This window comes from Rattus norvegicus, chromosome 17 (assembly GCF_021556685.1).
Source record: "Rattus norvegicus strain SHRSP/BbbUtx chromosome 17, alternate assembly SHRSP_T2T, whole genome shotgun sequence".
NCBI classification, from domain to species: domain Eukaryota; kingdom Metazoa; phylum Chordata; class Mammalia; order Rodentia; family Muridae; genus Rattus; species Rattus norvegicus.
In genome coordinates this window covers 82,366,258-82,382,500 of record NC_141550.1, presented here as the reverse complement: position 1 = coordinate 82,382,500, position 16,243 = coordinate 82,366,258, and the positions used below count along the sequence as shown (strand labels likewise).

Below are 16,243 nucleotides of genomic sequence, written 5' to 3'. Positions count from 1 at the left end.
GCTCTGTAGTTAGTGCTCAAGTTCAGCCAGGCCCGCCACCATGCACGCACCTCTCTGCTCACCTCCACAGCCACATGGACTAACTGAGCAGCTCACCTCTTCCTCACCCATCCCCTTCTCGGCTGTCCTCAAAGGAGCCTGCCTATTGATGGGTTTTCCGTTGCATGTTAGCACGTCTCATTCATCCCTGCTCTCATAGGACAAATGGGTTTTCTGCCCGTGAGTACACGAGTTCCTGTTTGCCACCTCCCTCACGCTGAGAGTAAATTCCAAGGGGCTGATGGCATTAAAACAAGGGCTGCTGGCTAATAGAAAAGGGGTGATGTACCCTGAGTGCTGCAAGTAGCTTCTTACAGTTTCCCAGTCTGAGGAGAAAGAGCGAACAGGATTGGTAAGATTCGTTGCTTTTAAAGGAGTGTCCTCATGAGAGTGTAGAATCGGTTGATGGAAACGTGATGGACTGTGTGCTCAGAATTTAACTTTTATCTCAGTCATAAATGAAACGCTTACAAGTTTTTTGGTACAACCTCATATATGGATATATAGCCTTTAGGATGGCACAATCATATATATAATTATGTATGTATATACACACATACACATATATAGTTATTTAACCTTATAAAGTAATTATAAATTTATGCCTCTAAGTTTGTGCCAAATTGAGATCCTGAAGTGACTATTCTATCTGTAAATATAGCAAAAGCTGAGAATGATTTCTTGACCTAAAGTCCTCATTTCCAGCTGTGACATGTGTGTGTAAGACCTGCATCGCAGTGTCTGCTTTAAAGGCACAGTGTAAGCTTAGGTTCAGACCCCTTCTGTACTCAGCATCTAACCTCTGTGGGTAAGGAGTGTTAATGAGTCGCTTGTTATGCTTCACGTATTTCTGCACAAGTATTTAAGGGACAGCGTAAAATCTTTCATTTATTTGTTTTACTTTGCTGAATTTATTCTAGGTTGGTTCTTACTTGAAATCTCCAAAATTCCCTATTTGGATTGTTGGCAGCGAAACTCACCTCACCGTATTTTTTGCCAAGGTATGCTTATCGGGGATTTTTTCCCCACAATGATATTAGGCAAACAAGTAACACTGTGAGTCCATATTTAGTTTGATCTTTGTGCAGAGACAATCGAACCAGTAATAAATGGAATGTTTCCCAGAAACCTTAGCAGTTCACACCGCACTGTTGCCTTGCTCTGGGGCTGGAGTCACCTCAGTGAACTCCTTCTCCACTCCATTACGTGGCTTTGCCTCTGCTGGCTTCCGAGCTCTGGCTTTTGCTTTTGTTCAGAAGTTGCCAAGACATGGAAGAAACCACTTTAGTTTTATTTTAGATTCTTATGTAAAATGGTTTCTAAATCTTACTCGTTAACAAGATATAGTATTTTCCACAGTGGGGTGGTAAGAGCTTTGGCAATTTAAACCCTAGCTTCTTTGCAACATCTCTTGGGCTAGCCTTTTTCTGTCTGTTTACAGTGGGCCTTTATAACAGTACCTAGGTTTTGAAGTGCTGTGGGCCTTGAATCTGGGCTATTTGGTAGTCTCTAGCACAAAGGACTCCTTAGCACTGTGGTCATAGTCATTACTCAGCAAAGAGTTATCAGATGTCTGTGGTACTGTTACCAACAAAAACTGTCGGACGTGGGACTAAGAAGAGAAGTATACTTGGTTCCTTACTCCAAGTGTACTTTTCTAATTACTCCAAGAGACCTTGGTAGCATGTTTTTTTTTTTTTCAGTGTAAGTCTCCTTCTGTAAAAATTGTATAAATTTCACTGAATTGGTCATCTCATGTTTTATTTTCTTCCTGCTTTTCTTGTGTTAGCCAAGCGTAGAGGTACGGAATAAGGTGCACGTTATTTTTTCTTAACCTGTAAATGGTACAAAAATACAGGCCATCCCCATACATTATTTTCCGTCTGAGCGTTGCTGTTAGTTTCCCTTTCGAGGCAGGAAGGGTGAAATCAAACCCAGAAACAGAACACTTATAATTCTGAGCAAACAGTTCGTTAGTATATATTTCTAGAAAAGATAATCAGTTTCAATTTACATGATAGTGTGCTTGTAAAACAATTACTTTATCTCCAGCCCTAGTCTTTAACATTGGGAAAGCTGACATGAAACTGTACAAGTGGGTGTGTGGGGGGGACTTGAATTTTTGGGATAGGCTCTTATCATGTAGCCAAGGCTGATGCTGTACCCCAGTCTTTCTGCCTCAATGGAAAATTACATAAATAGTAAATGAAACTATTAACATTCATTTGGATTCAATTTAAAATATTCTAAAATCTAAAGTATTCGTATATTCTTCACTACATAGAAAATGCTAGAAGCTTTGCTGTTCTTGGAATTATAAAAGGAACTATTCACCATTTAGTTTGATCTTTGTAAAATACTTCACTTTTACTTATATTTTCACTGTTATCTTTTGTTTGTTTTGATTTTTGTCAGTTATTTTGTGGTTAATTTATTCACTCTGTATGACCTATGGCTTCAAAGACACATGAATTTAATCCCCCACGTTTTATTAGAATAAACTGTAATATTACATGAAATTGTCCTTTCCATAGACTGGCTCTGTGTGTCGTGATCTTGGTTTTTACTGGTTGGAGTTAGGCCCCTTTGTTCTTTGCTCACAGATTTTCGCAGCCTATGAGGAAGCCTTGTTCCTTGTCTGCAAACGGTTGGACACCTTATGCACTGTACGTGGGCCGCAGCTGTGCTCCTCTATTCCCGTGCTCGGTTATCAGATGGCTTCTAGGGATAGTTTGTGCCTGGAATTATGCCAGATGCTGGGACTACAGTGTTAAACAAACGTAGACATTGTTCCTGCTCTCGCAGAGGTGTGTATCTGATGGAAGAGGCCATGGCCGATTACCGCTCAGAAATTCCAAGAGTGATGATCTTGACAAGCTTGTCTGTAATACCATGAGGATTCTTGTGAGTTTTGAAAAAGCCCAATGTTCCCTAGAGGAATTGATATCTGAAGTGAGCACTGAGGTAGCAGTGGGCTTAAACCAGAGAGGAGAGGAGAGCATTGCCACTTAGGAAGTAGTTGAAGCAAATCCGCATCCTTAGGAGAGCCACGGAAAGAAAAGAGCTGGACACTCAAAAGCTGGAGGCGGCTGTGAGGTGACGTTGGGGAGACAGTGCACCATGTTACTCCTTAGCCTGAGGGTCCTCAGGGCCATGCAGTCGGCAAACATCCCGGGGATGCAGTTCAGGGCTGTGAGAAGAACAGGCTTAAATCTCCCTGTGAACAGCTCACTGTGCTAATGGCAGAAATCAGACTTGTTGAACCCAACTCAGGTGATCTGTTAATCAGATTTTATCATTTTTATGGTAAGTGATGCAGTTGCTATAATTCAGTCCAGGGTAATTTTTTATTACCCTTTGATAATTTCATGCATGCATATAATGTGTCTTTATTATCAGACACCCCCATTCCGTCCTCTAACTTCTACCTAATGTATCCCTTGCCTCTCTACCCCCCCCCCATTTTTTTTAAATAATTCAGTGAAGGCAGTTCGAGCTGCCCACATGTGAATGGGGGTGTCTACTACAGACCACACCGACCCACCGCTTCCTCACAGTCTTCAGCTCTGTGCAGCTTCTCAGCTAGGGGTGAACCAGGACAGTTTTATGGGATTAAGTACAGGAGTAGGAATCTCGTTACTTATAGGAGCAGAAATGACTCAAAAACAACTGCTTTTGAAAGCACCCCGACCTGAGTGACAACTTGTGAAAGTTGGAACTTGGAATTACTGTATAGCTCATAGGCAGCTCTCCATAGGGTGGTGTTTGGTTTGTTTGATTTGATTTGATTTTCAGGTAGCTCTGCTGGTCTCTGCCTCTTACCGACAGCTTGTCTGATCTCGCCCTTCCAGGCAGCCCAGCTGTTCTGGAGGTGTCTTTTAGCCGTCTTTGCTGCTTACGTAGACTGGGTGGTAAGGGACTTACGCATATGGTCAGTTTTAGGGACTTTCTGAAGCTTCAAGATGTTTACAGAATCTTAACAATTCTCCCTTTAGAATCTCCTGGGTATTAAGGAGCTTCCCTCTAAAGTGGAAATTCGATTTCAGAAAATTACTGTAGGACACCTGAGACCTCTTCCCATCAGGGAAGAAATGTCTTTCTCACTACCAGCTTGATATCTCCCTGCACTGTGCCCGAAGTACATGGTGTGCTCAGAAACGGGCTATCATACACCTCAAATTCTGGTAAGCGACCTAGAGCAGGCCATGGTCTGTATAGTCGGGGGTTGGGGCGCTCTGTGACCCTTCCGACCACAACTGGATAGGAGCCACCCCTCATTTGGCATTAGCTTTTGATTGGGTACTCTAGTGCTTCTGGGAAGAGCATTATCCCCTATGTAGAGTAATGTCAATTTGATCGTGTGTGTGTGTGTGTGTGTGTGTGTGTGTGTGAGAGAGAGAGAGAGAGAGAGAGAGAGAGAGAGAGAGAGAGAGGCTTATAAATATGCTTTCATAGGCTTCTAATTATTCCCCTTCCTGTAGCCTCCTCTGCTCTACCCTTCTGTGGGTCTCCCCACTCTTGTAGATCTTTGGCCTTGTAGATCAAAGGAAGCAGAGATGCTGAGCGTGGGGATGAGGGTTGGAAGCCCTGTGAGTGTGTACAGTTAATAACCACACCATGATCAGCTATCAGGAGGCAGATCAACCTTACTAGGGTGACTCGAGGTTTATAAAGTTTTGAGGGACTGAGAGTAGGAACATCCAGGATGGGCAAAGGTCATTGGCTAGGGCTTAGGGTATCTGGACTGCCTCATTAGCATGGGGAAGCATTTCAGGACTCTCAGGTGCTACCTGAAGAGGTTTATCAGGAGAAAGGAAATGGATCCTGTAATCTGATTGAGGCTATGGGACATTGCTCAGGTAGAGGCTTATGCAGGACTTAAAATTTCCCAGACAAGTTCAAAGGAGAAGCCTGCTAATGAAGGGAGTCTCCCATTCTGTGCCAAGCCCAGAGGCTATCCGATCACGGAGGACTTCGACCTTAATTAGCAGTTTCCCACATCTCCCCCTGATTTATTTTTTAATGGAGAAACGTCACTAAAGTATTCCACCCCTGTACTGGGGACAGCTTGGCACGGAACCAGAGCCCAGTTAGCAGTGATGCTTGCCCTGCTGCTCTCTGTTGATGATTGCAGTGCTGCTCTCTGTTGTTTAACAATTGGACAAGGCAGGGTGTAAGCATCAAAACCAAACACAACATAAGCAGAGGAGAAGTGAGGGCTAGGAGCCAGGGGACAAGGGATTATTGAACCAACCTAATTGCTCAGTGGATTGAAATCTCAAGAGTAAGTCTGCACAGCTTTGTTTGTTTGTTTGTTTGTTTGTTTTGTTTTGTTTTGTTTTTTGAGGGTGTAAGCATTTTTCTCAAACAATATCTGATCCATTTACATAGACATAACATTTTTTTCTCAGCACTATGCAAGCCCCCCTCCCTCCACTAAATTTAGTCACCATTAGGCTCCAGCAAGAGATTTCATCTATTGGTGGAGAGACCCTGCTTGTCTCAAATTCTCCAGTCAGCCAGTGTATCTGGACGAAAGGCAGCTGCCGGCCTCAGGCAGGTCCGAGGAAGATGGTGGGTCTGAGTCTGACCTGCCGAGACAGTGCTGCTTTCATAGGGGTCAGCCTGCAGCATAATCATAACAGGGCTGCAGACCTGACAGTGGGATATCTGTGCAAGGGGTTATACTTTTTTTTCTTTTTTTACACGCATTAATGCACACATTAAACCTGTACAGTTTGATTGGCAGCCCAATAGTTATCCATTGCTCTAAACCTGTTAGCAGTTTAATGGGTGTTAGAGGAATTTTAATCCTGGAAGTGGGAAGTTACACTAGGGAAAGCAGAGGGAAGGGTTGGAATTTATTTATCCTATCCGCTTAAGGTAAAGAAAACTCCATGTTAATTATGGACGTGAAATGAGCAAAAACTGCTTGTCTGTGAAAAGTAAATTGACTTATGTAGACATCAATAGAAGATTAAGTAATTGTTGTTAAGGTAGTTCCTTTGACCCGTGGGAGGTAGATCCAAAGTGAAATTATAAATTTACAAAAAGAGACGAATTGTAATGTCCATATTACCGTCATTTATAATCTGTAAACAATTTGGGGTTAAAAGTTGAACATTCTTTAGATAATCCTGTTGCTAGGGAAAAGCAGACATTTAAACAATTTTTTTTTTAGACAAAGAAGCATGAGAATGCTAAATTTTGGGTGAGCTGCTGTTGTACCAAGCAATGACTGCAAAGGCAAAACTCCACCCTTCATTCCCAGGATTCAGGTTTGCAGATGAGTGATCCGGATGAGTTGACAGACAGAGACCACTTGTAGTCAGCCTGCCCAGAGGATTTAACTTCGCCGTGTCAGTCCAGCTGTGCCAGCAATCTGCCTAGTCCTTCCTGCTCCTGGTCTGGGGAAGAAACAGACTTTACCACTGCCTGTTGTTTGCTTTGGCTATCCTCTCTGGGGCCCCAGCCATCGGCCAGGTTGTGCCCTGTAGGGATGGAACAGTACCCCTGGCAGAGTTCCCACACCCTGCCATCCCATTTCTGACTTAACCTCTTCCCCCATCATTCCCCTTTCAAATGCCCCTCTACCTTTAAGATCTGTCTTCCTCCTATCTTCCTCTCCTGCCATCTTTCTTTCCCTTCCCCAAAGCAGGCCCTTTCTGAATTGTCTCAGAGTGATAGTATAGAGTCAGGAAAAGTGCATGAATGAGAGGTTTGCTTCCTGTGGTAAAATGACAGGACTTGGTGATGCTTTGGGTTTTGTAGACAAAATGTAGAAATGTATAATGAGATATGTTTGTGCGATGATTAGACTTCAAGGGACTCAAAGATACGTGCTTGACAGTTTTGCTATTCTTTTTAAACTATTATTTACACCATTTTTACATTTAAATATATTTGATCATATCTATCCCCTACCCCAAGGCATTCTAGGCACACCTAACTCTCAAGTTCTTTTGCAGAAAAATAACAAAGTCCCAACTCAACAGCAAAACCAAGAGAACAAAATAGAGCACCAAACTGTAGCTACACCAAAGCATACGCACAGAAACCGGGGAGTGCACTCCTGAACACAAGGCTCCCCCTGCAGTAGTTGATAAACCCAGTGCCACCCATCAGAAGAAGGGATTTTCCCTCCTCAGCAGGTATAAACGACGGCTTAGTTGTTAACCTTTACATGGCTACATTGTCATTCATTCATTCATTATTCATTTTAACCTTAACAAAATAAAATAATATAAAACAAAACTTTCACTGGGGAGTTGGACAGGACAAACCAACAGAAGGAAAAGAGCCCAAAAGAAGGCACAAAAATCAGAGACCCCTCATTTGCACACTCAGGAATCCAATATAGCACTAAACTGGAAGCCATAATGCATACACAGAAGACCTGGTGCATGCTGCGTCCCTCTCTGAGTTCATGTGGGCTTTGCTCTTGCTGACTTAAAGGACCTTGTTTCTGTGGTGGCTTCATCCCCCCGGCTCTTTCTGCCTTCTCTTCCGTGGGTTCTATGAGCTCTGAGGGAAGGCTTCGATGGAGACATCCCATTTAGGACTGAGCATTCCGAGGTCTCTCACTCCCTGGGTACTATGTACATGTCAGTCTCTATCTGTGTTCCCAAGCTGAGATAAGCAGCTTCTCTGATGGTGGTGGAACAAGGCACTGATCTCTGAGTACAGCAGAATATTGTAAGGAGTCATTTTATCAGTTTGTTGTTGGGTTGCTCTCTGTTGTTTGTTTGTTTGGGTTTTGGGGGTGTTTGTTAGATCAGTACTATTTGACTTTACGCTAGGTCCCTGGGCTATCTAGTCTCTGATTCTTGGCAACCCAAGCAATGCTGAATGTAGTTTCTATCTTGTGGAGTGGATCCTTAAGTCCAATCAATTACTGATTAGTTATCGGCACAAGCTTGGTGCCACCACTGTCTTAGCGTATCTTGCAGGCAGGACACCATTGTAGGTTTGTGGCTGGTTTGGTAGTGTGCAGAGTACCTTCCTTTACCGAAGATGCCAGAACGTAGGGGTGAGGGCTCTGTGCAGGCCTTAGCGCGACATTAGTTCAATGAGTTGTACAGGTGGTGTAGCTTCGCTATTCTAATGCACTTGCTTGTGACTCAGGGTTTACGTGATACTTGCAAGCCCAGTGATCTTGAGATTAAGGCAATGAGAGACAAGTATGTAGAGAACTAAGCTCAAAGCCGCTCTTCCATATCTAATTTCCATATCACTCCCATAGTGACTATTCTTTCAAAAGTGCTGGTGCACGGCAGTCTATTTTAGATAGTACATGAGAGTAAAATTTTTCATTTTAATTTACATTAAGCACAGGAAATAACTATCAGAACAACTGACTCAAGCCCCATTCTTTATTCCAAAAGAAATATGTTTAAGAGAGAAAAGCCAATTTTAATTTTGCATGCCTGAAAAAGCAGAAACAGTCGAGTTTACGTAAGTTACCTGAATACCAGGTAGAACCCTATTAAACTTAGCCTTCTCTATGATGTGAAAGGATATGTATCAAGCCAGGTAATTTAAAAGTTATTGGTAGTAATATTGAATGTACAAATGACTCAAAGAATTTTATTAAAAATGTGAAAGATTGAAATCTGTAGAATTAAATTTTGCTTTGCTGAAAATAATTGTCATTCAGATGCAGTTTGCAAGCTTGATTTAAACATCTGATTAGAGGCTTATTTTAATTTTTAGATTTCCTTATATGTTCTGGATACCTGCTATTAAATTATTGTGAAAATGTAAGCTTATGTATTAGCTTTATGTAAACAGAAGTGGCAGCTATGCTATGTTCCATTCTGAAAATGAAGGCAGAGACTATATCCATGTGCTAGAAGCAAGCTGACGGGCAGACTGGCATTTCACTCAGGGGTAACACGAGCCTCCATGTTAGTGTCTTAAAGTATTTAAATCAGTGAAGTTATATATATGTGTGTGTATGTGTGTGTATGTGTGTGTATGTGTGTGTATAAAACCTTTGTAATAATTTGTACCAATAAAACCACAACAGTTTTTAAAAATTCACATACATAGTTTGATGGATGGCACTGAAAATCTACCAGTGTCGAGTTGTTGATGACTTTGGCTTCTTTTTTTACATATTCTTAAATAAGCATTCATATATTTACATATTTACATATAAGATAAGCAAAGTTTTAAAAAAAGATAAGCAAAAGTCTATAATAGTATGTCTTTGTTTTCTGATTGCAAAGCAGGTGTGTATTTCTCCTGTAAATTTTACAGTGCGGAGAAATGTTCCAACCGAAGCCTAAAATCTCACCATCTACATAAGAAGTTTCCCGAGCAACCCAACAGAGTGTTTTATTTTTGCAAATTTTTACCTCAAACAAGAATCCATTTAAGCTTTCTGCATTGTGGTTTATTTATATCTATTTGTCTCTTTTAAATTAGAACTTTAGTTTCTTGATTTTGTTTTTTAATTTTTATTGTATTTTATATTTGTAGAAACATACTACACAAGTGGTAATTATTACTCACTTGGATAAAGTTGTATTTATCCACTGATTACCAAAAACTTCTTGGCTTCATGTACTATTTTGTTATACATAGAAAAACTACAAATTTTAAGTAAATGAGATGAGGAATAGAGTAGTAGTAATTGAATCACATAAATTGTTAGCAGTGTTAAGAGGAGATGGCTCAGCAGCTAAGAAGAGAGGACCTTTGGTCCCCAACACCCACTACACTTGTCACACTCCAGCTCGTGGGGATTGGCACCCTCCTCTGACCTCAGTAGGCACCAAGCACACATGAGGTATACTTACATACATGCAAACACTGGTACACATAAAATAAAGTAAAAGACCTTTCCGCAAAAGATCACCACGCAACAGATCACATTCAGTTTTAACTGGAGCCCAGAAGACCTGAGGCGTGCAGGGTCTCAGTTGGGAACTGTGGCAGAATTGGGAGCGACTCTGCCTAGTGAAGCCTTGGGCCATTTCTAAAGCAAGCGCTGTTTGTTACATGTTTAAGATTTCCTTAAACTTACTGTGGTATCTTTTAAATACCAATTCCAATACTTATAAATAACAGTATTACTGAATAAAGGGACTCTAACAAGTAGTTATAAATAAGCAGCATCAAAGTGTCTGTCAGAGTTAAGACTGCTGATGTGGGGTTGGGGATTTAGCTCAGTGCTAGAGCTCGTGCCTAGCAAGCTCAAGGCAAGGCTCTGGGTTGGGTCCTCAGCTCCACAAAAAAACAGAAACAAAAACAAAATAAAAACAAAAAAAACCCCTGCTGTTGTGATTTGAGGGTAGGTAGGAAAAGTTTCTCCCTTTTGAAATAGCCTGTCATGTGCCTGTGTAAGAATAACTGACCTTTGGGTTGATTGAAACTTTTAATGAGGAACTCCATTGGGAGTCGGTGATGTCACTCGGTGATGTCACTGTAGGTGCTGAACTAGTACTCACCATGTTGTATGAGATGCCCAGTGACCAGGCTGAACCTTTTTAAACTGTTGCTGTCTCTTTCTGACCCACAAAAGAGAAATAATTTTTATAAGATTGTAAGAAAATGTTATTACACTGGTTTTATTAAAAATCAATAAAATGAATATTACCATATTATGAACACATTAGAAAACCATATTGAAAATGTATTACATATTTTATGGAATTTGAACTTCTCACTGTGCTTTGTAGATCTTTTCTGATATGCTACTGGTCTTTTTAAAGATCTAACTAAACACGAGCTTGTGTTAAAAGCAAATGTGGTATTGCTCTCAGCGACACAGTATCCTAAGGACCGGAGAGAAAAGCACAAAAGCTGCCTGTGCTGGTTCTTAAGGGACTTAAGGGACTGTCACAGAATCTCCCTGCAGAGCAAGTCAGGCAGCAGAGCTCCCCCTCGGGGTTCTGATGGGGACGTAGGCAGGCAAGACTCAGTAATGGACTCTTCCTTTCTAGAAAGAAACCAAGCTCCTATTCAGTAGAATGGAGACTGTTTCCTGTGGCTCTCTGAGCGTTGGCAGAACACAACCTTTTTTCTGCTGAGGGGACTCTGTCCTGTGGGCCTGAGTCTGCAGGACTCCCTCTGTGCTGCTCTGCTGTTTTAAGAACTTGCGAACTCACTGCACAGGGCGTCCTTGTGCACTAGGTCCTTTAACGTCATCCTTGAAGAGTTAGCACCCAGGCCTAAACTCACTTTCTCTTTTTTAATATCAGGAGATAAAGCCAGTTCTTGCTAAGCAGGGCTGCACTCTGGATGATGTTATGTGTTGTGTGTTTTCTTTGTGGAAGTAACTGCACCCACACTTCCGTAATCAGTGAATTTCTCAGCCACGAGTGCCTGCGGTTCAGTGTGCGTCTTTGCATGAGTTGTGCTTGCACACTTAAAGGCTGCAGTGTGACAAGCAAGGTGGTTGGCCTTTGCCCTCCTAGCTTGCTCTTCCCCAACCATTATTTTCACCTGTGGTTCTCTGCGTTTTTGTTAATTGGGTTTAGGAATGAATTACTTGCAACAGATTCTTCTTTGAGCACTAATTATGGAGTAAATTTGCATTAATAGAACTTTACATTTGAAAATAATACTTTAGATATTATTAGATGATCTGTTTATTGTGCATTTCAACCTTGGGTTAATCATTGCTAAACAAGCATTAAAAAATGTTAGTAAACTACACAATCAGGGAGTTCTGTTTTCAAAACAACAGGGTCTAAATTCTTGTCACAATCATTTCAAGTTTCCTTTGGATGTTGGTGTGATTATTGTAGCCTTGATTTTGTTCTGCTTTGGGACTATAAAATCTTATTTTCATTCTCTCTCTCTCTGTGTGTGTGTGTGTGTGTGTGTGTGTGTGTGTGTGTGTGTGTGTGTGTGTATGCGTGCGTGTACGTGTGTGTATGCACACGTATGTATAGTGTCATCTTTGATCTTTCCTATAATAAAGTCCATTTCCTATCCGGTAAGAGCATATGAATACACATCACCATCTAAACAGAAATTACATAGAGAAGCCTAACGTCGTGTAAAGGAGAAGCACGGTAGCCAGTGCACTGTGTCTCTGGGATTGGGTGCAGAGCAGGGGCTGTCTGTGTGGTGCTCCACTCACACCACAGTGAGGTACTCGGGAGGGAGATCCTGTCTTTAGGGCTTTTAAAATTGCCCAGTCCTGTTCTACTGGAAAATAAATAATCATAGTCTTTAATATTTAATGTTCTGAGGAAAATTCACTGTATGTATCTTTAATTATTGGATAAAATTCTTAAAAATTAAAATAATGAGCATTTTGTAATAGTTTACTTCTGTATTTTAATGAAGTTAATCGTCTCATCCATCTGTCTAAGGTTTTACTATTTCTGCTAATGTTTATATTTTATAACTTACCCATTACAGAAAAAGAATAGATTTAAGAAATTATTTATATTTTAGATTAAATCATAATTTGTGTGACTTAACACGTTTTCCAAAATAAATATAACATAATTTTACTAAAATTTTGAAAGTCTGATAAGAAGTCTATACAAATTAGCCCTTTCAATTATTTTGGAATTAAAAACTTGAAGTTTTAACTAAAAGCTTTCCTAAGCTTAGCATATTTTAGGCTAATTTTATTACTTTAAGATTCTGTTAATGCTTTGCATCACCACAAAACAAGGGAAGCTTTATGTTCGAGCTGACCTTGGCAGGACTCTGCAGTAGACTGTCAGTGTCCTGCCTGGGCTTCAGCATTCCTGGGACGGTTGCCCTCTTGGCTGTACTCTGGCTGAGTGGGCTGGCTGATGTGGATATCTATGACCCTTCTCCATCTCAGTGTACCTGCTTCAGAAAAGCGTCCCTACCCACCCCCACCCTACCCCCACTCCCACCCCCACCCCCTCTGTGGTCCTAAGAGAAGGCAAGGGATCCACCTGAGGAAGATAAAGCACCCTGGGCAGGCAGAGGGAGAGAGAAGGCTGCTCTGCCCTGGTAAAGCCTGATTTCCTTTAGTCAGTAGTTGAGTCCACAGCTCAATTTAGCTAAGTGAGGAAGAGACTGTAGTCAATAGAGTTTATTACTGGCAGTAGCTTTTGTTTTATGTAACTCTTACATACTTACGGTATGACCATTCCTAAATGTGTTTGCTGAAATCTCAGTCCACATTTCTGGTCTAGCTGCCATCTTTAACAATGTGACTGCCAACTCTTGTTTTCTTTTTTAATTCTTAACTGGATTATCTATGTAAAATAGGGGAATTTGAAAGAGTATTTTCTAAAGTTCCCTAAAGGCAGACCAAATATAGTAGCAGACTCCTCGATACATAGGAGAATCAGTACGAAGTAGGTACCTAGAGCACTGGGGATGAAGCATCTGGCCTGACTCAAAAGGTAGTTACCGTGGGTTACACGAGTGCAGTACTGGAGACAGGACTGCTGGCTACTCTTGTGACTTTACTGATTGTAGTTCTGGAGTTCCCCATACCCCACAGGCATTGTCTCCCACTGCTGTGTGCTTCCACTGTGCTTGGAGAGCCTAGAGTTGTGCAGAGGAACAACCTCGAAGGCTCTTCCTGCACCCACTGTGGCTCACAACAGGAAAGCTTGCTGCGGAGAGAGCCTGGGGCTTTTGCATGTTTTTGAAAATGAAAACTAAAAAGAAAAGACCACTACCTACCTGTCTTTAAATGATACTATGTGTTTCGAGAACATTTAATGATTATTTTAAAAAGTGTTTCCTGATAGTTCCCAAGTGATTTTAGTATAATTAATAAGACCAAGTCAGGATGAAGTAGATTATGAAGTGGCTTTAGACTTTACTGAAAACCAAAAGGTCAGTTATATTTGTATTCTATGGCTTTGGGAGGGACTCTAAATGGCAATAGAAAATGTCTGCAAGCTAAAATAGCATTTCTCTAGCTGTACTTGTTACACTGGGTAACCTGCTGGAGCTTCTTTGATTACAACCACAGATTCTTCTGGATTTTGAAGAAAGCTGTGATGAGTACATTGTAAAGAGCTCCTCAGTTACCCTACTGGTTCCCAGCCAGCGCAGGCCTTCTGTTTCATTCAGTGCACATTAAGAAGAGGTAAAGTTACAGCATTTTAAAAAGACGTAATGCAGTCTGGTAATTACACTGCTAGTACAGAGTGCTGCGTAAAACACAGATACTCCCGTTCCTGACTGTGGCATGTTGGGTATTCCCTTTATATCTTAGCTCCTGCTTCTCTGCTACAGAACAGCATGGGTTGAGCTGACTGGAATGAGTCTGGATGGTCTAGGAGCTCTGTGTGCTTGCCAGCATCCCTGTTGACCTGTAAGTGAGCTGGACACAGGTGACTCGCCCTAACAGTGCCATGGCCAAAGCATTGATTACTCGCCCTATCAGTGCCATGGCCAAAGCATTGATCATGTCGTGCGAGTGCACAGAGGTCGATTTAGAACAAAACAATTTTGATGGTAACTGTAGCTGACCTTTTTTACTCTTGTGTTGAAGATGTTTTCCTCCTGAAGAGAATTTGAGTTTCAGATGCTTTACCTACTGAAGCTCTTTCCTAACTGGTTAAAGTAGAGATGAAGGAAAGGCAGGTAACTCTGATCATGTGAGTGACTTAGAATGACACCATCACAGTCTCTTCGCTTAGCAGAACCCAGGGGTGGGTGGGAGATGGGAGGCTTAGTGCTGTCTCTCTGAACTTCACATGAGAAGGTAATTGTGTTAATTAAAATGTTTTAAGTAACATGTTTTTCTCTTTCATCTGTTAGACTATGACATAAGGTGCAAAGATTACGTCTTTTTTTTTTTTTTAACAACTAATAGATGGCCCAGAGTAAGAGAGAGGGAGTAGAGGAGGAGAAGGAGAAACTATGGGTGTGTGTATTGAGAGCCTGGGAAACGTGAAGTCTGAGAGCTCTTACTATAGTAGTCTTAGAAGTAGAAAATCTGAGGGAGAGAGTCTTCCTCATACTTACAGAATTATTCATGAAAGTTTTAGTTTATTTCCTTGATGTAAAATATGAAACTTGAGAATTATGACACCCTCACTGAAGTATTCTGCTTTAGGATTATAAAACCCTCCATATTAAGGAAGAGTCTGTATTTCTGGTCAAATTTGGTGTACAAATACATTGACTGCCATGCAGATCCCCCAGCCGTGGCCCTTTGTGCTAGGAACTTTGCTTCTCCCCAGCGTCCTGACAGGACAAGGTGGCCAGCAGGACCAAGAGAACCATGTGCTCTTCTGTTGAAGACTCATGTCTTGTTTGCTGGGTTAGCATAGAATATGCTTTTATCTTTTGATGCTTGGAATTTAGACACAAGGCACCTTTAAGTTCTTTCTTGTGTGTCTGCGTTTGAGTCACTTCTAATGCTGGGAAAGTTAGGCTAACCTTTTTGTACCAGTAAAAACTTCAGTGTCTCTTCCCGACTTTACAAACAATAGTACATTTCTCAAATTTCACATAAAAAGAATAGTACCATAATGCTTTGTTTCTGTCATCAACCCACTCACTCCCCTAAATGGAGTGATTCTCTTATGTTCTTACACAGGTATTGTAAATGTACAGGTATAAGTTTGTGGAATGCAAAGAAATATAATAACTCTTGAACTCACTATGGAATAACATAGATCGAGTAAGTTAGTGTCCATTATCTCCAACCCTTATGATATTTTGGGAGAATATTTAAGATTCTCTGTCTAAACAGTTTTGAAGTGTGCAGTCACCTACTGTCAGTACTCCTCATAGAATGTACTAGAGCTGAAAGGGAGGAGATACCTGCCTTCAGTCTGATTCTTTGTTCTTGGATCTCACGTCCCTCTATTCCTCCTAGCCCCAGCTTATGTAACCAACTTCTGATCTGTGTTTCTGGATTCAGTTGTTTTAGAGTTTATACATGAGGAGGAGAAGAAAGACTTACCCTCCCATGCCTGGCTCAGTGTAATTAAGAGTTTGCAGTTCTGTGTGTGGTAATGGAAATGACCATATTTCTTTTTGTTAAGGCTGAATAGCATTCCATTGTGTGCTACGTTTTTTAAAATGTGTTCCTCTGTTATGAGACATTTGCTTGTTCCTGTAACCGGACAGTATACCTGACTTCAAATCTTTAGCGTGATCCCAAAGTTTTGGATTCCTAGATTTTATAGTCATTCTTTCAAAGAATTTCCAGTTTTTCACAATGGCTGGGTCGTCCTGCATTAATTCCTAACCACCATAGCGACAGCCATTTTCACTTTCTTGCTGACAC

General features: G+C 41.2%; 1 protein-coding gene across 24 annotated transcripts in view; it reads left to right on the top strand.

The window, feature by feature from the left end:
• Mindy3 (MINDY lysine 48 deubiquitinase 3) overlaps window positions 1–16,243 on the top strand; it is a 78,662-nt gene that overhangs the window by 36,054 nt on the left and 26,365 nt on the right. For 7 of the 24 annotated variants that reach the window (XR_015640727.1, XM_087590268.1, XM_087590267.1 and 4 more), the window contains 2 exons: window positions 960–1,040; window positions 2,643–2,705. The exons of 7 other annotated variants lie outside the window; for them this stretch is intronic. Coding sequence is in view for 11 of the 17 variants with exons in the window: in XM_087590268.1 (XP_087446394.1) it covers window positions 960–1,040; window positions 2,643–2,705 (144 nt within the window). In the remaining 6 variants the exon portion in view is untranslated. 24 annotated transcript variants of the gene reach the window in all.